A 19,888-nucleotide genomic window follows, 5' to 3' on the forward strand; every position below is an offset into this window, starting at 1 on the left:
TGCTGGAACATGGCGACCTCAAACGAGATGAACAAAGTAACAACATCCTGACTGCCATCGCAGGCCGACACGTATAAACAGGTGAGCTGTATAAAGATTCTCCCTGTACACCTGTCACTCAAAGAGGCCACGCCCCTAATGCTGCATCACTTTAAGCCTTAATATAATGTAAACAGGTGAGCTGTATAAAGATTCTCCCTGTACACCTGTCACTCAAAGAGGCCACGCCCCTAATGCTGCGTCACTGTAAGCCTTAATATAATGTAAACAGGTGAGCTGTATAAAGATTCTCCCCGTACAGTTGTCATGAAGAGAGAAATGAGCTATAGAGACCCAAACTGTTTTTTGTACCAGGCTGTAAACATGTTTATTTCTGCTGTAAAGTTTAACATGGGGCTCTATGGGGACTGACTCACTGCTGGAGACAGCCTCAAGTGGACACCAGAGGAACTGCAGGCTCTGGGTTGTAGCGTAGCACTGCCTGACTGAACTCAGGACAAAGAGTGAGTCAGGAGTCGAGCAGCTTCATGAAGAATCTTTATTTAACAAAAATAAATGAATCTGAGAGACGGACACTGAACCTGAAAACAAAGACAGAAACATGCAGAGACAGCCAGGTGAGACAGGTGTGTGTGTTCCGGTGCACTTCTGTGTTTGTGAGGGCAGATCCTCTCAGGGCTTCGGCTCAGGCTGATATGGGGCTGTTGTCCTCACAAGTGTAGAAGTCCCAGGTGTGTGTGTGTGTGTGTGTGTGTTTAGTAGCAGCGCAGGAAGAAGGTGTTGCAGGCCGTTCCTCGCAGACAGTCGCACAGTCGACCGATCCGTGGTCCATGTTTCATCGCACAGCGCTCGCCCACGTCACACTGAGGCAGACAGGCAGACAGACAGACAGGCAGACAGACAGGAAAGTTTTTGTCACTTCACAACCAACATGCTGAATCCTGTGAACACGTCTGTGCAACAAATGCTGCCACCGTGTGTGACCACGGTGAGACAGCGCCCCCTAGTGGCCACAGTAACTGTGACAGGAGAAGAAGAGAGGACGTCCGAGGCGGTGTTTATCCCCTGTGTCTGTTTTTATCTGCACTTCCTGTTATTTTGTCTTATTTCACTTTTATTGATTTCTAACATTTTATTGATTTCATCGATGTCATCATACAGTCCTCTGGTGTCATTCTGTTTGTTCCTGTGTGATCGCTGTGCGCTGCATGTTTGTATGAAAGGTGTGAGGACGAACCAATCACACACCTGTCCCTGTGCAGGTGGATGATCAGGCTGCTTTCACGCGCTGCTGCAGAGCTTCAGTGTTTTTATCTGTTGTGCATTATGGTCCTGTTATTTAACACTTGTTAAGAGGACTACGGCACATGCTCACACAGGAAACAAGAGGCTCAACTTAAAGGTAAAAATAACATCAGATGAGGTGTGTGATTGACAGCTGTCAGTCATGTTCTCACCCGAGGGATGACGCTGGCTTTCTTCTCCACAGAGAGACCGACGCTGCTGTCAGCTTCATCCAGGAAACCCTGCAGAGCTTCAGCCTGCACACACACACACACACACACACACACACACACACAACTTTTCTAATGCATCAAAACAAAATGATACTTGATCTTTGTTCTGGGCTCTTCATGACTCGTACGTAGCTCCAGACAGTTTTAGAGGTCGTCCGTTAGAGCCGCAGCTTCATACAAACCCTCTCTGAGCAGGTCAGAGCTGTTTGTTACTGTGGAGTTAAAGTGGGAAGAACCAGTTCTTCATACAGGAACAACAAAATGTACTGATTTACCTTTACTGCTGCATGTCTGTGGATTCCTTCAATATCTGATCACTAAACGACTCACAGGTACAAACAGGTGTGAATGTCTCCAGTAGATGTGTTCATCCCGCAGCAGTGAAACAGGCTGTAATGGCTGCAACATAATCCTTGATGGGTCAAAGGTCGTCCACTAAAAGTTCTTGTTGTTTCCACTGACAGGCTCAGATTGTTCTTCTAAGTGTGTGACAACATGACAGAAAGGATCCCTACAGAGATAGACCTTTTTGTTACAGAGGAAGATGATTGTTTTAACCACACACAGACGTTACATCGCTCTCTGCACACACACCAGACTCCATTCAGAAAAACACTGATTTAAGCTCACAGGACACAGGAGCAACAACAGTGCTGTTTGATGAACTTTTTAAACAGTGTGGTTCAGAGTTCGATGACAGTGAGACTGCAGCGACCTTTAATGACCTTTAATGACCTTTAATGACCTTTGGCAGCTGATTGAAACATCTTATCGTTTGATCCGCTTCACGTCTCAGTCGAAAACGTATTCTAACACGACCATCTCACAGTCTGAGTGTTAACGCTAAATTAGCTGTTAATAAGCTAATCATTAGCTTTGATTTATCAGTTAAACCCCTTTAATTCATTCATCAGTTAATGTTTAACTTGAACTAATCTGGTATCAGGTACAGTTTAATCTTTACTACATCTGATCGGCTTCACTAGCTGCAGCTTTAAACTTTATTATAACTCTAAATCTTAACATTAAAGGAGCAGTCACAGCTGGTGTTCTCTGTAATCAGTAGAAGCAATAATATTTGAAATTGGCACCAGAGCTGTGGAGAAAGTCGTACAAACAGCTCGTGGTTTCGTCCATTCTACGTCCCTACAACACCCAGCATGCATTGCGCCCCTCCCTCTGAAAGGAACGGCCCAGCGAGAGACGCTGGAGTGAAATACTGCTGCAGGCGACGGCTCGGAGCGGGACAGAGTCTGAAATACGAGGAGAATATTCCGGTGGTCTGCAGTCGACATTCACACCTGAGGATTCTGAACGAGACAGGACTCAGGCGTGAATGTGGAATGTCTGAGAGGGAAAACACGAGCGGCGTTTCAAGGCGCCTCACAGAACACATGATTACATTTTAGGGTTTTTGTTTTTTTCAACTAAACACTGCAGACTTCAGAGGCGGCGTCCTGGACTGAGGAGGTGTCGCTCAGCGAGCTCCACATGAGAAGCAGACAGAAGCACGACAGGAGGGTGAAAATCAGCCGACCCTTAAGAATCGTCCCTTTAATTATCGGTGACGTCATTTATGTTTTAGTTCTGGATGAATCCTTTAGACAGTGACAACAATGAATTCTCTTCCAACATGAACAATGATGTGAACGTTTTAATATTTCACCTTTAACAATGAGTTTGTTTTGATCTCTTTATGACTCATGATTTAACCCCTAACCTTCCAGTAACAAGATAAAACAAACCAGAACAAAGCCTGTGAATTCATTTAAAACAGAGATCCTGTATGAGGACAGATGACTCACCAGGTCCTTGGTTGTGAGTCCCATAAACGGCTCGTCAGGCGCAGACGGCAGGCGGTTGTCAGCTGACCTCTGACCCTGACAGAGTGATGTCATCACAGACAGACAGACAGACAGGTAGACCACGGCTCGCACGCTCTCCATCGCCAAAAACCTAAAAAATGTGAGAACAGGAAGTGATATATTTTGGAAGCATCACTAAACGCGCAGAAATTTGAATGAAGTTCTGTTAAACTCACAATTAGATGAGAGCGAACAGGACACAGATGTGAGGTTCTTCTTCTTCTTTGGTGTCTCTGTCTCTCCAGCAGCTTCTTCTTCTCTCTCCTGCTGTGTTCCTCTTCGTCGTCCTCCTCCTCTCCTCCTGTATTTATACGCGCCTCCTCCTCCTCCTGATGACTCTCACACGGTATTCATGTATTCAGCGCGACAGATAAGCTGATTGATGATGCCGCTGTGTGTTAATATTAAACAGGTCGATGCTGGGTGCTTACATGACACCTCCCTGCACACCTGTGTGTTGTTGTACGGAGGTCAAAGGTCACAGTGACTCACAGCTTAAGGTCAGACCTCAGAGGAGCAGAGAGAACGACAGGTCTTCTCTATAATGATCTCTGATGATGGACACTCGTTTAGTGTCTCTGTGTGTGTGTGTGTGTGTGTGTGTGTGTGTGTGTGTCTCTGTGTGTGTGTGTGTGTGTGTGTGTGTGTGTGTGTGTGTGTGTGTGTGTGTGTCTCTGTGTGTGTGTGTGTGTGTGTGTGTGTGTGTGTGTGTGTCTCTGTGTGTGTGTGTGTGTGTGTGTGTGTGTGTGTCTCTGTGTGTGTGTGTGTGTGTGTGTGTGTGTGTGTGTGTGTGTGTCTCTGTGTGTGTGTGTGTGTGTGTGTCTGTGTCTGTGTGTGTGTGTGTGTGTGTGTGTGTGTGTGTGTGTGTGTCTCTGTGTGTGTGTGTGTGTGTGTGTGTGTGTGTGTCTCTGTGTGTGTGTGTGTGTGTGTGTGTGTGTGTGTGTGTGTGTGTCTCTGTGTGTGTGTGTGTGTGTGTGTCTGTGTCTGTGTGTGTGTGTGTGTGTGTCTGTGTGTGTGTCTGTGTCCGTGTGTGTGCCTGTGTGTGTGTGTGTGTGTGTGTGTGTGTGTGTGTGTGTGTGTGTGTGTGTGTGTGTGTGTGTCTGTGTGTCCGTGTGTGTGTGTGTGTGTGTGTGTGTGTGTCTGTGTGTGTGTCTCTGTGTCCGTGTGTGTGTGTGTGTGTGTGTGTCTGTGTCTGTGTGTGTGTGTGTGTGTGTGTGTCTCTGTGTGTGTGTGTGTGTGTGTGTGTGTGTGTGTGTGTGTGTGTGTGTGTGTGTGTGTGTGTCTGTGTGTTTGTGTCTGTGTGTGTGTGTGTGTGTGTGTCTCTGTGTGTGTGTGTGTGTGTGTGTGTGTCTGTGTGTGTGTGTGTGTGTGTGTCTGTGTTTGTGTCTGTGTGTGTGTGTGTGTTTGTGTCTGTGTGTGTGTGTGTGTGTGTGTCTCTGTGTGTGTGTGTGTGTGTGTGTGTGTGTGTGTGTGTGTGTGTGTGTGTGTGTGTCTGTGTGTTTGTGTCTGTGTGTGTGTGTGTGTGTGTGTGTGTGTGTGTGTTTGTCTCTTTGTGGTTGTTTTGTGTGTCGGTGGTAACGTCCGTGTTGATGTGTCTCCTGCAGCTCTTCTTCTCTCTGGAGTCGACCTGTCAATCAAACAGGTACTTTTGAATGCTCCCTGATACGTGCTCAGGTGGACGCTCAGTCGTTCGCCTGCACAGAGGAGCAGGTGGATGACATGGAGCTCGCTCTAATTACTCACCTGTTCATTACAGCGTCTGTCTCCACCTGCTGATTAAACTACAGCTGCCTCCTATCAGAGGTCAGAGGTCAGGAGCTGAGGGATTCACTTGTTGTTGTTTGTTGAGAAATCTCCCATCATCCCCCTGGGCGGAGCTCTGACCTCAGATCAGGAAGGTGTTTGATAGTGACGCAGGAGGAAACTGTTTGTGCCCTTTCCTTCGTCTGATTTGCATCGTGAGGCGACCTGCGACTCGGACACGTCGACTCGTTCAGTCTCTGCTGCTTTCATCTCAACTCTCATTACCGGCTAAATGTCAGACTGAGCGGCTGCAGAGCGACCAGCAGCACCTGCACGTCTGTCAGGTAGAATGAAAGCACGACATGTCCCTGAGACAGAGAGGACACGTCTGTGAGCTCAGGACGCATGAAGACAGTTCTCTCAGGTGTTGATATAAAGAAGAGTCTTTAAAAAGGTCGACGTAGAAACACTTTCATGTTTAATCGACCTGCTTCTCTCATCGTCTTTTATTTGCATCATCTGATCCTCATCGAGGACAGACAAGAGAATACAGTGTGATCATTCTGCCTTCAGCTGATCGTGTTTCTTCTTCTGCACGTTTAAACCAATGACTGTATATATAGATGGACGACGAGTCATCTGCTCCTATTTTACGACATTGATGCCAAAACAGCCCTGTGATAGGCGCTGCCATCTTGCGATGGTGACGTCATACGGAGCCAGAGTCTGCGCAGTAGAGATCGGCGGGTGAAGCGGCCGTAGCCACTTCCGCTAACCCAAACACACACTTAACTTACTGAAAGAACAGCAAGGATCCCACACGCTGGCGTGTTTAACAGCAGAACAGCTTCTTGTGTTGGTCTGAGGTCAAAGTTCACGGGTATGGAAACTTCAATGACTGTAGTGATTGTTTTAGTTACGTCTCCTCTCGCGGATCGTCCCCCGCTCTGCTCACCCGGAACTGATCGGCTGCAGGAGCCGGATTGGTCAACAGAGCTGTCAATCATCATTTTGACAGCATCAAATAACTAATTAAAAATTAACTTGTCAGAAAAATGAACACGTGGACATAAATCAGCAGGATAAGAACTAACTATAATGACAGAAACCATGTTTGAGAAAAATGTATGTGACGTGTATTTAGATTTTATAGTTTGACTCATGTCCCATCTGTTAACATGGAGGAGGCGGGCTTTATGACCTATACTGCAGCCAGGCAGCAGGGGGCGACAGAGAGGGTTTGGCTTCCCTCTGAGGGAGCTGTCATGTCGGCCATCTTTTTATACAGTGTATGGTTTTTAGACAGTCTCTCACTCTCTGGTTTTATTCTCATGTTTGAATCAGCAGATCTGCGGCTCAGCTCTGTGTGCACAGCAGGAAGATTAATGTCTGGTCAGAGAGAGCGGACAGTCGAGGCTGGAGCTGACATCACACACACTCTGTTTATTCAGAAACACCACAGAAGAAGAAGCGTCTCAGTGACCTTCAGGAGAAAAATGATCCCAGGAAACGTCCGTCAGCTCGGAGTCACAGGAGGCCATGTTTAAAGATGAACACTGACCTCAGGTTCCACACCAACACGTGAGATACATGTGTATAGTCACCCTGAGTCAGTGTCAGGTGTGACTAACGTACCTCCATGTCGTGGTGCTTTAACCACATGATCTGATAACACGTGTGTTTCCTCCTCTGGACGACATCACGCCCTTTAACACGTCTGCTGCTCCTGCCTTTATTCATCTGTTCCTTCTGCTGAATATTGAAGAAAACCCTTCAAAGGAGTGTGTGCAGGTGAGTGTGAGAGGTGTGTGTAGGTGTGTATGAGGTCTGTGTGTCTCTGTGTTATCTGCGGCTCACAGAGAGTTGGACTGAAGGTCACAGACTGAAGTCATGAAACTCAAACAGGTTTAAACTCTCACATCAAACACACCTTTCATCCTCTGAGCTTCACAGTAGCCTGTAATCAGCTGGGCAGCCTGCAGGGGGCGCCAGAACAGATTACACCGTCTGTTCTGACAGTTGTTGGTGTCGGGGTCAGTGAGGTGTAACTTACCTGAACTGTTTGTTCCAGTTTGGTCATTTAGCTGAAACTAAACTGTAGTTAGCTCATGTATGTTAGCATGCTGTGTTAGCAGGGTTAGCTAGCAGTGTTTGTTAAAACATCTTCATGGGATGTCTTACGAACTCTTACTCTCTGATCCTGACATCACAGGTGAGCTGTAGGTGGAACAGTCTTAAGCTCCACCCATTTTCCCAGTAATCCAACAACCTTCAAGGATTTGACTGAACTGAACCTTTAGAACTGTGTCGCATCGCTGAAGCTAAAGACTGAAAAACACACCTGAACAGGTCGTCTGTGAGACAGCTGATGACGAGCAGCGGGGTTTGTATGTTGGTGACAAGCCGGCGACCTCTAGTGGCCATTGTTATGACTGCAGGTGGAATCGGGCGAGTTGGTATAAAGCCAGGTGTGATGGAGGTGGAGGTGATGAATCAACGTTCACTCAGGACAGTTTGAGTCCTGTGTGAACGAACATACATAACATTTCCTGCGTCTGACTGTAACTACATAACGTAAACATCCTACTTATTCTAACGTAAAACACGACCTTTCTAACGATGGTTTTAAACCTCAGTTTAGTTCTTGTGGTTCTTAAATCTGACAGTTCAGTGTGTTGTCAGTTCACACCTGTGTGAGGACGTGCTACCTAATGTCTGTACAGGTGCTGTTTCGGTGAGTGGTCCTGTGGGCTGCACTGGAGCTCTTCTCTGTCTCTAACTGGCCAACTACATTTCCCATGAGCCCTTGGCGCCATAACTTTGAAGTCAACTGATTTGAACAGCTTTGATATGTTTGACATCAGTGTGCTGATTCTTATTATTGCAAATGGTCAAATGAGAAGCTCTGTGATTGGATGTTTGTCAGTGAAATGCATCTTGGGAGTTTGAGTTACCATCTCTGTCCTACAGTTTTTATATCCGCAGGCTTCAAAGATGTTTTCTAACTCAGTCGTTGATTCAACAGTTGAGTTTAGGTCCGTCCAGAGATCTGTTGTGGTGTTCAGGCTCTGCAGGGCGGCCATGTTGGATCTCAGCATCATGAGGAGAGGGTCAGACTAAAGACTGATGCTTTTTATCCTCATTGCCGTCAACACGATGAAGCTCCTGTCTCTGTCCAGCTGAAATAAACACCATGAGGAGCTGAATCTGGTGAATGTGTTCAGGTTGCTGGTTGTCCGGTCTCAGGCTCGGTGTCGTGCAGTTTCCTCCTGGACTGAAATAAACGAGGAGCCTGAGGCGTCCAGTCATCACTCGCTGTGAGTCGGTGACAATGACGGCATTCATCTTTATTAACTGACATCTTCAATTACCATCAAAACTCTGACACACACAAACACACACACACACACACACACACCGGAAATCAAACCAATCAGAGCCCTGAGGCCTCCTGCAGACACACAGGGGTCAAACTTTTTACATGTTCAAACAGCTGAGAACGTTTCTGTGCTTCGTCTTTATTTCTTCTTTGTTTTTATTTTCTCATATTTCAAACATTTTCTTTTCATGTCGAAGTTTTTATCATAAAATAAACAATAAATGTGTTCACACATCACATGTGATCATCAGTACAAGACACATTCCTCCGGAGTTTATGCACAAACACAACCAGCAGCGCTTGAACACACCGCGAGCACAACCAGCAGCTCTTGAACACACCTCGAACACAACCAGCAGCGCTTGAACACACCGCGAGCACAACCAGCAGCGCTTGAACACATCGCGAGCACAACCAGCAGCGCTTGAACACACCGCGAGCACAACCAGCAGCGCTTGAACACACCGCGAGCACAACCAGCAGCTCTTGAACACACCTCGAACACAACCAGCAGCTCTTGAACACATCGCGAGCACAACCAGCAGCTCTTGAACACACCTCAAACATAACCAGCAGCTCTTGAACACACCTCAAACACAACCAGCAGCACTTGAACACACCGCTAGCACAACCAGCAGCTCTTGAACACACCGCGAGCACAACCAGCAGCTCTTGAACACACCTCAAACACAACCAGCAGGGCTTGAACACACCGCGAGCACAACCAGCAGCTCTTGAACACACCTCAAACACAACCAGCAGCTCTTGAACACACCTCAAACACAACCAGCAGGGCTTGAACACACCGCGAGCACAACCAGCAGCTCTTGAACACACCTCAAACACAACCAGCAGGGCTTGAACACACCGCGAGCACAACCAGCAGCTCTTGAACACACCTCAAACATAACCAGCAGCTCTTGAACACACCTCAAACACAACCAGCAGCACTTGAACACACCGCTAGCACAACCAGCAGCACTTGAACACACCGCGAGCACAACCAGCAGCGCTTGAACACACCTCGAACACAACCAGCAGCGCTTGAACACACCTCGAACACAACCAGCAGCACTTGAACACACCGCGAGCACAACCAGCAGCACTTGAACACACCTCGAACACAACGAGCAGCACTTGAACACACCGCGAGCACAACCAGCAGCACTTAAACACACCTCGAACACAACGAGCAGCACTTGAACACACCGCGAGCACACCCAGCAGCACTTGAACACACCGCTAGCACAACCAGCAGCACTTGAACACACCGCGAGCACAACCAGCAGCGCTTGAACACACCTCGAACACAACCAGCAGCGCTTGAACACACCTCGAACACAACCAGCAGCGCTTGAACACACCTCGAACACACCTCGAACACAACCAGCAGCGCTTAAACACACCTCGAACACAACGAGCAGCTCTTGAACACACCTCAAACACAACCAGCAGCACTTGAACACACCGCTAGCACAACCAGCAGCACTTGACACACCGCGAGCACAACCAGCAGCGCTTGAACACACCTCGAACACAACCAGCAGCGCTTGAACACACCTCGAACACAACCAGCAGCGCTTGAACACACCTCGAACACAACCAGCAGCGCTTGAACACACCTCGAACACAACCAGCAGCACTTGAACACACCGCGAGCACAACCAGCAGCACTTGAACACACCTCGAACACAACGAGCAGCACTTGAACACACCGCGAGCACAACCAGCAGCACTTAAACACACCTCGAACACAACGAGCAGCACTTGAACACACCGCGAGCACACCCAGCAGCACTTGAACACACCGCTAGCACAACCAGCAGCACTTGAACACACCGCGAGCACAACCAGCAGCGCTTGAACACACCTCGAACACAACCAGCAGCACTTGAACACACCGCGAGCACAACCAGCAGCACTTGAACACACCTCGAACACAACGAGCAGCACTTGAACACACCGCGAGCACAACCAGCAGCACTTAAACACACCTCGAACACAACGAGCAGCACTTGAACACACCGCGAGCAAACCCAGCAGCACTTGAACACACCGCTAGCACAACCAGCAGCACTTGAACACACCGCGAGCACAACCAGCAGCGCTTGAACACACCTCGAACACAACCAGCAGCGCTTGAACACACCGCTAGCACAACCAGCAGCACTTGAACACACCGCGAGCACAACCAGCAGCGCTTGAACACACCTCGAACACAACCAGCAGCGCTTGAACACACCTCGAACACAACCAGCAGCGCTTGAACACACCTCGAACACACCTCGAACACAACCAGCAGCGCTTAAACACACCTCGAACACAACGAGCAGCTCTTGAACACACCTCAAACACAACCAGCAGCACTTGAACACACCGCTAGCACAACCAGCAGCACTTGACACACCGCGAGCACAACCAGCAGCGCTTGAACACACCTCGAACACAACCAGCAGCGCTTGAACACACCTCGAACACAACCAGCAGCGCTTGAACACACCTCGAACACAACCAGCAGCGCTTGAACACACCACGAACACAACGAGCAGCACTTGAACACACCGCGAGCACAACCAGCAGCACTTGAACACACCTCGAACACAACGAGCAGCACTTGAACACACCGCAAGCACAACCAGCAGCACTTAAACACACTGCGAACACAACCAGCAGCGCTTGAACACATCGCGAACACAACCAGCAGCTCTTGAACACACCTCGAACACAACCAGCAGCTCTTGAACACATCGCTAGCACAACCAGCAGCTCTTGAACACACCTCAAACATAACCAGCAGCTCTTGAACACACCTCAAACACAACCAGCAGCACTTGAACACACCGCTAGCACAACCAGCAGCTCTTGAACACACCGCGAGCACAACCAGCAGGGCTTGAACACACCGCGAGCACAACCAGCAGCTCTTGAACACACCTCAAACATAACCAGCAGCTCTTGAACACACCTCAAACACAACCAGCAGGGCTTGAACACACCGCGAGCACAACCAGCAGCTCTTGAACACACCTCAAACACAACCAGCAGGGCTTGAACACACCGCGAGCACAACCAGCAGCTCTTGAACACACCTCAAACATAACCAGCAGCTCTTGAACACACCTCAAACACAACCAGCAGCACTTGAACACACCGCTAGCACAACCAGCAGCACTTGAACACACCGCGAGCACAACCAGCAGCGCTTGAACACACCTCGAACACAACCAGCAGCGCTTGAACACACCTCGAACACAACCAGCAGCACTTGAACACACCGCGAGCACAACCAGCAGCACTTGAACACACCTCGAACACAACGAGCAGCACTTGAACACACCGCGAGCACAACCAGCAGCACTTGAACACACCTCGAACACAACGAGCAGCACTTGAACACACCGCGAGCACACCCAGCAGCACTTGAACACACCGCTAGCACAACCAGCAGCACTTGAACACACCGCGAGCACAACCAGCAGCGCTTGAACACACCTCGAACACAACCAGCAGCGCTTGAACACACCTCGAACACAACCAGCAGCGCTTGAACACACCTCGAACACAACCAGCAGCGCTTAAACACACCTCGAACACAACGAGCAGCTCTTGAACACACCTCAAACACAACCAGCAGCACTTGAACACACCGCTAGCACAACCAGCAGCACTTGAACACACCGCGAGCACAACCAGCAGCGCTTGAACACACCTCGAACACAACCAGCAGCGCTTGAACACACCTCGAACACAACCAGCAGCGCTTGAACACATCTCGAACACAACCAGCAGCGCTTGAACACACCTCGAACACAACGAGCAGCACTTGAACACACCGCGAGCACAACCAGCAGCACTTGAACACACCTCGAACACAACGAGCAGCACTTGAACACACCGCAAGCACAACCAGCAGCACTTAAACACACTGCGAACACAACCAGCAGCACTTGAACACACCGCGAGCACAACCAGCAGCACTTGAACACACCTCGAACACAACGAGCAGCACTTGAACACACCGCAAGCACAACCAGCAGCACTTAAACACACTGCGAACACAACCAGCAGCGCTTGAACACATCGCGAACACAACCAGCAGCGCTTGAACACACCGCGAGCACAACCAGCAGCTCTTGAACACACCTCGAACACAACCAGCAGCTCTTGAACACACCTCAAACACAACCAGCAGCACTTGAACACACCGCTAGCACAACCAGCAGCACTTGAACACACCGCGAGCACAACCAGCAGCGCTTGAACACACCTCGAACACAACCAGCAGCGCTTGAACACACCTCGAACACAACCAGCAGCACTTGAACACACCGCGAGCACAACCAGCAGCACTTGAACACACCTCGAACACAACGAGCAGCACTTGAACACACCGCGAGCACAACCAGCAGCACTTAAACACACCTCGAACACAACGAGCAGCACTTGAACACACCGCGAGCACACCCAGCAGCACTTGAACACACCGCTAGCACAACCAGCAGCACTTGAACACACCGCGAGCACAACCAGCAGCGCTTGAACACACCTCGAACACAACCAGCAGCACTTGAACACACCGCGAGCACAACCAGCAGCACTTGAACACACCTCGAACACAACGAGCAGCACTTGAACACACCGCGAGCACAACCAGCAGCACTTAAACACACCTCGAACACAACGAGCAGCACTTGAACACACCGCGAGCACACCCAGCAGCACTTGAACACACCGCTAGCACAACCAGCAGCACTTGAACACACCGCGAGCACAACCAGCAGCGCTTGAACACACCTCGAACACAACCAGCAGCGCTTGAACACACCTCGAACACAACCAGCAGCGCTTGAACACACCTCGAACACAACCAGCAGCGCTTGAACACACCTCGAACACAACGAGCAGCACTTGAACACACCTCAAACACAACCAGCAGCACTTGAACACACCGCTAGCACAACCAGCAGCACTTGAACACACCGCGAGCACAACCAGCAGCGCTTGAACACACCTCGAACACAACCAGCAGCGCTTGAACACACCTCAAACACAACCAGCAGCGCTTGAACACACCTCGAACACAACCAGCAGCGCTTGAACACACCTCGAACACAACGAGCAGCACTTGAACACACCGCGAGCACAACCAGCAGCACTTGAACACACCTCGAACACAACGAGCAGCACTTGAACACACCGCAAGCACAACCAGCAGCACTTAAACACACTGCGAACACAACGAGCAGCACTTGAACACACCGCGAGCACAACCAGCAGCACTTGAACACACCGCGAGCACACCCAGCAGCACTTGAACACACCACAAACATAATGAGCAGCACTTCAGGTCAAGTTTAATCAGATAAATACACTCAGACTATCAAAGTAAAAGTACTGATGTCGCAGTCAAATGTGTCACTATTATATCTGTTCAGTCACAGCTGCATTTACGTGTTTATGATTTACTGCTAAACATGTTTAAGGTTCATTTTAACGCCATCTACTTTAATATGCAGCAATGCATCATGGTCTATTAGTTGAGTTTACAGTCATTGGTTGTCCTGTGAGAAGCTCGCATCTCAGTACAAAGTTCAATATTTAGCTCTGAGACAGAAATACAAATACTCACATGAAGTACCTGAAGTACTTTTTAAATATAAATATATAATAATAAATAATAAATAATTCTATAATGAATATCTATTAAAATATAGAAGAGTTTTATTTTGTAAATGCAGAGTGGACAGGAAGTGATGATCAGCTGTGACTTTTTGTTTCTGTTTGGATGTTTTTTTTTAACATTTGAGCTCAAAAATAAAATCAATTTAAAGTTGTTTGTGCTGCAGCGTCGCCCTCTGTCTGCTGAACACTGAACAGCAGGAAGGACTGCATGACAGGGATTCAGTTATAACCAACCAATGAAAGCTCAGACACGTGAAGCGCAGGCTGAAATGACCATCAGGAAGCTGTTTGGCTCTTTTATTGACAAAAATACAAACAAATGTTCAAACAAAGCATTTAAATCTGTTCTAGATTGTTCTGCAGGTTCTGTTCTGACGTTCTACTGATAAACATCATCTCTGCTAATAACTGTGACACTTTAAAACATCTCTCTTCTCTGATTTCATTAAAACAGTTTCAGTCTTCAGGGCTTAAACTCGTCATCATAAACATTCTGCTGCACACGATATCAGACTTTTAATTTGACGGGACAGATGCTTCCTGCTTGTTGGTCAGGTCATTTTAAAACAGAACAATTTAAAACAGAAAGTGAACAAAGCGTGTGAAAGTGCTGTTTGTTGTTAGTGCTCGCGTTGAAAGAGATCAAAGATGGAGGAGGAAAGAAGAAGAGGAGGAGGAGGAGGAGTGGCTCACTTTGACCTGTTTCTTCATCATGTACATTGAACATAAAACAGACTGTGTGACAGCAGGGGGCGCTGTTGTCCTCTTAACAAACACAAGCGCTTTGAAACTTTCAGAATAAACTGCAGCACTTCCTGTCTGTGGTTTTCTGGAACAGGAAGTTAATCAACGACGAAACCGTGCGAGCACTTCCTGTTTGCTATTAATCTGAAATAACAAACAAATGAGTTTATTCAAAATGTTTTAATGTTTCAGTAAAGATGGAAGTCACAGAGTTTCGATCTCAGCTCTGATTCAATGATTCTCACGAGCTGCATCGACCTGAACGTGACGCACGCGTTCAAACATCAGTCAGGCTGGAACAGGAGCTGTTTCACACACTTCAGATTAATGTCTACATTCATCCTTTGCACAAAGATCATTCTTTCATTGGGATGACTTTGCTATGAATTCTGGGTAGTCTAGGTTGTTTGAGTGTCTCTAACACGAGACGTGTGGATGTTCGGTGATAATGCAGTAAAAGTTTTGTGTTTTAAGATGAAGAAGGTAAACGTGTGCCGAGAGACAGGACGTCAGCTGATCTGAGGTCAGACTGACAGAAACAGAACCAAACTGTTGATTTAAAGAAAGTTTTAAGTTCACCTCTGATTAAAGGTGGAAGGAGTCAGATACTGAAAGTGTGAATGCTCTGACTCATCAGTCTAGTCTTTACTGAACCTCCATGTCTAATAACAAACTGCCTCCGTCAGAGAGGCTCTCGGCCCGTTCGGTTCACATTAAAGTACAACAGTGAAAATCAGTGACAAGTGAGTCCACGTGGAGGAAACAGAGCTCTCTCTGGGTGCTGAAGAAGCGTCGTGATTGGCTGAGGTCCACCTGGAAGCCCACACGCAGGGAAACTGTGGCTCCTTGCCGCTTTCAGGAGGCGTCAGACTGTGCAGAGGTCAAAGGTCACAATGGAGACTGCGACCCCTCCCTCCTCAGATCAGGTGGCCTACGCAGGAAGGAACTGATCCAGAATCTGCTGCAAACAGGAAAAAGAGAGAGACGTGTCAGACCAAACGTCATTCAAATTTTACTCATTTTACTGGAAATAATCAACGTGTGTGTGTGTGTGTGTGTCATGTGTGTCATGTGTGTCATGTGTGTGTGTCATTCATTAAATCTCACTCTGATGAGACCTGTGAGGCTGCAGCGCCTCCTGCAGGACACAGAAATACAGTGACTGTGTGTGTGTGTGTGTGTGTGTGTGTGTGTGTGTGTCTCACCTGCTGAGTGTGTGTGTGTGTGTGTGTGTGTGTGTGTGTGTGTGTCTCACCTGCTGAGTGTGTGTGGACCTCATAGTGTGTGTTGTAGCTGCTGTGTGTTCAGGCTGATCAGGATCATCACAGCCCATAGCAGCGTCCAGATGTCCTACATACAGTGAACACATTGTCACACAGCATGGGAGTTCAGCCACAGGTGAGTATCCTACATGCCCACTTGTACGAGCCAATCAGAATCGAGTATTTTACTTGAACACGATAAATAAAGATGATCTAAAGAATGTGTCTTCTCCTGAAGGTCGAACACAAAGAAAAATAAGCTTTTGTTCCAGTTTGTGAACTCTTTTCTTCTTCTGTGGTTTTATTCAGAGCAGAAACATCTGCTGTGACTTTAACTGAACACTGAGGTTCATCCGTCTGTTTAACATGTCCTATCCTCAGACTACAGACACACAGAGACACAGAGACAGAGACACACAGAGACAGAGACACACAGACACACAGAGACACAGAGACAGAGACACACAGACACACAGAGACACACAGACACACAGAAACACACAGAGACACACAGAGACACACAGACACACAGAGACACACACAGACACACAGAGACACACAGAGACACAGAGAGACACAGAGACACAGAGAGACAGAGACACACAGAGACACACAGAGAGACACAGACACACAGACACACAGAGACACAGAGACACAGAGACACACAGAGACACACAGAGAGACACAGACACACAGACACACAGAGACACAGAGACACACAGAGACACACAGAGAGACACAGAGAGACACAGACACACAGACACACAGAGACACAGAGAGACACAGAGACACAGAGACACACACAGACACAGACACACAGAGACACAGACACACAGAGACACAGAGACACACACAGACACAGACACACAGAGACACAGACACACAGAGACACAGAGAGACACAGAGACACAGAGACACAGAGACACACAGAGACACAGACACACAGAGACACAGAGAGACACAGAGACACACAGAGACACAGACACACAGAGACACAGAGACACAGAGACACACAGACACAGACACACAGAGACACAGAGACACAGAGACACACAGAGACACACAGAGACACAGACACAGAGACACACAGAGACACAGAGAGACAGAGAGACACAGAGAGACAGAGAGAGACACAGAGACACACAGAGACACAGAGAGACACAGAGACACAGAGACACACAGAGACACAGAGACACACAGAGACACACAGAGACACACAGAGACACAGAGACACAGAGACACAGAGACACACAGAGACACAGACACACAGAGACACAGAGACACAGAGAGACACACAGAGACACAGAGAGACACAGAGACACAGAGACACACAGACACACACAGACACAGACACACAGAGACACAGACACACAGAGACAAAGAGAGACACAGAGAGACAGAGAGACAGAGAGAGACACAGAGACACAGAGACACAGACACACAGAGACAAAGAGAGACACAGAGACACAGAGAGACAGAGAGAGACACAGAGACACAGAGAGACACAGAGAGACAGAGAGAGACACAGAGACACAGAGACACAGACACACAGAGACAAAGAGAGACACAGAGACACAGAGAGACAGAGAGACAGAGAGAGACACAGAGACACAGAGACACAGACACACAGAGACAAAGAGAGACACAGAGACACAGAGAGACAGAGAGAGACACAGAGACACAGAGAGACACAGAGACACAGAGACACAGAGACACACAGAGACACAGACACACACAGACACAGACACACAGAGACACAGACACACAGAGACAAAGAGAGACACAGAGACACAGAGAGACAGAGAGAGACACAGAGACACACAGAGACACAGACACACAGAGACAAAGAGAGACACAGAGACACACAGAGACACAGACACACAGAGACACAGAGACACACAGAGACACAACATTAAAACACAACAGTGAGTAAATGAGGTTTAACTGAAACTTTGCTTTAACTTGGGTTTAACTGTGTTTGTACTGAGGTTTAACTTTAACCTGTCTTAACTAAGGTTTAAGTAAGCCTGCTGCGAGCCAAGTTAAACTAGTTTAGTCGTTAAACTTTGGTTAAACTAACGCCGCTCGGTACATCAGGTCTCTACAGCTCATATCATTCTTACCAGAGAAACAGGAAGTGATGCAGCGTTTCGTACATCAAACTCCTCCTGCTCTGTGGTTCCTCTGGTAGTTGCCATGGTAAAAGTCACTTCCTGTTCCTCCTGCCTTCCTCCTTTGTCCTCCTCTTCTTCCCCCCCATCCTCCGGGCCGATGAAGGTTTCACTGAACTTGTCCAGGTCCTCGTTGCTGGTGTTACCTGGAAACAAAAAGCACACCTGTAAAATCTCTAAACCTGCTGTTAAATAAAACGATGTTCCAGGCAGACATCGCTTCATCTAAAGAGGAACTCCGTGTTGTTCAGCTCGCTGTGTGACTCACTGTAGAAGCTGTACTCGAAGGTGGCGTTGTAGTCCAGGTCGTAGTCTGGAGCGGGCGTGAAGTCGTAGTACTGAGCCTGACACGCTGAAACACGACAACAGCAAGCTAACGTGTTAGTCAGAGAAATCAGGCTAGCAACCAAAGTCTGTCTGTGGATGTTTTTAAGAGATTAAAAGTAGCTCGCAGGCTAAAGTTAGCATAACTTCTCCCCACTGTGGATAATAACATGGCTGTACTAAACCTACATTATATTATCTGTTAGCTTAGCATAAGTTTCCTCCTCGCAGAGTTAAAATTAAACTGTAACACACAAATAGAGCTAAGCTAGCAGTTTCCTGCTTTCAGTCTTTGTGCTAAGCTATGCTAACCATACCCTGGACCTGCAGTGCTCTGAGGGAAAGTGATGTGAGGCGTTAACAAGGTGTGTCTCATGTTGAGCTATTTCTGTTTCCTAAGGTATTCACCTCTGCATGTTTGTCCTCCACCATCTGTCTTCAATATGATCTGTGTGTGTGTGTGTGTGTGTGTGTGTGTGTGTCTGGGTGTGTTCAGAGCTCCCCTCAGCAGGTCGTTGAACAGAGTGATTGTTGTTCTGCAGAAAACATGTTGGGCTGAAAACATCCACAAGCAAAGAAACAGTAACCCACACGCACACGCACGCACGCACACACGCACACGCACACACACACACACACACACACACACACACAGTTACAGTCCGATGGGAAACTCTCTGATCCCTGAAGATCTGCTTCCTCCTCCCTCAGCATCATCATCTGTGTGTGTGTGTGTGTGTGTGTGTGTGTGTGTGTGTGTTTGGCAGCAGGTTCAGTGTTTATGTTGTCGTCTGTGTTTCACATCATCAGTCTGTCACTGTGTTCCTCAGGTTGACAGAGGCCTCTCCGCTGACTCGTCCTGCAGGCTAACTGTGTCCGAGCGCTCGCTCATCATATTAACATTACATCTGTACATGTGAGTGTTTCTACAGCAGCTCGTCTGTGTGCCGTCACTGTCCTCTGTCTGCTTCATCAGAGCCGCGGTCACACTTTCAGCCTGCAGTGAGAAGCTTCCTCTCAGAGTTACAGACACGCTGATGTGTGGAGACCTCATGAGGGAAGAGGAGGTAAACACGTGACACGTTCATGATGCAGAAACCGAGACTGGCTGAACTGGTGGGCTCCCAGCAGGACACTGGTGCTGCAGAGGAGACGTCCTCGAGCTGTGTGTGATAAACATGAAGCAGTGTTGCGTTCTGAG

At 48.1% G+C, this 19,888-nt stretch overlaps 2 protein-coding genes across 3 annotated transcripts in view; both read right to left on the reverse strand.

Moving 5' to 3' along the window:
• Positions 1 to 755: 755 nt before the first annotated feature.
• cart4 (cocaine- and amphetamine-regulated transcript 4) lies at positions 756 to 3,466 on the reverse strand. The gene is made up of 3 exons (XM_069681971.1): positions 3,323 to 3,466; positions 1,458 to 1,541; positions 756 to 863 (listed from the first exon to the last, which is right to left on the reverse strand). The coding sequence occupies exons 1-3, from the start codon at positions 3,461 to 3,463 to the stop codon at positions 756 to 758; spliced, it is 333 nt and encodes a 110-aa protein (XP_069538072.1). The 5' UTR covers positions 3,464 to 3,466.
• Positions 3,467 to 14,469: 11,003 nt separating this feature from the next.
• LOC138609321 (uncharacterized) overlaps positions 14,470 to 19,888 on the reverse strand; it is a 7,360-nt gene continuing 1,941 nt past the window's right edge. The window contains exons 2-5 of one of the 2 annotated variants that reach the window (XM_069681966.1): positions 18,632 to 18,715; positions 18,316 to 18,509; positions 16,186 to 16,280; positions 14,470 to 15,888 (exon numbers count right to left, since the gene is read on the reverse strand). In XM_069681966.1, the coding sequence (XP_069538067.1) occupies positions 16,206 to 16,280; positions 18,316 to 18,509; positions 18,632 to 18,715 (353 nt within the window). In that variant the 3' untranslated portion in view covers positions 14,470 to 15,888; positions 16,186 to 16,205. Of the gene's footprint in view, positions 15,892 to 16,185; positions 16,281 to 18,315; positions 18,510 to 18,631; positions 18,716 to 19,888 lie in introns of both variants that reach the window. The other variant, XM_069681965.1, reaches the window with a different exon arrangement.

The sequence above is a fragment of the Semicossyphus pulcher genome, unplaced genomic scaffold (genome assembly GCF_022749685.1).
Source record: "Semicossyphus pulcher isolate SPU_LCO1_2020_fin unplaced genomic scaffold, fSemPul1.0.p SCAF_5, whole genome shotgun sequence".
NCBI classification, from domain to species: Eukaryota; Metazoa; Chordata; class Actinopteri; order Labriformes; family Labridae; genus Semicossyphus; species Semicossyphus pulcher.

Bases quoted from the DNA above. Each gene is read 5' to 3' on its own strand.
- cart4 (XM_069681971.1), bottom strand. From the start codon at position 3,463: ATGGAGAGCGTGCGAGCCGTGGTCTACCTGTCTGTCTGTCTGTCTGTG. The intron at 1,542-3,322 runs GTGAGTCATCTG...GTGTGTGTGCAG, and splicing joins GACTCACAACCAAGGACCTG to GCTGAAGCTCTGCAGGGTTT. The intron at 864-1,457 runs GTGAGAACATGA...TGTCTGCCTCAG, and splicing joins AAGCCAGCGTCATCCCTCGG to TGTGACGTGGGCGAGCGCTG.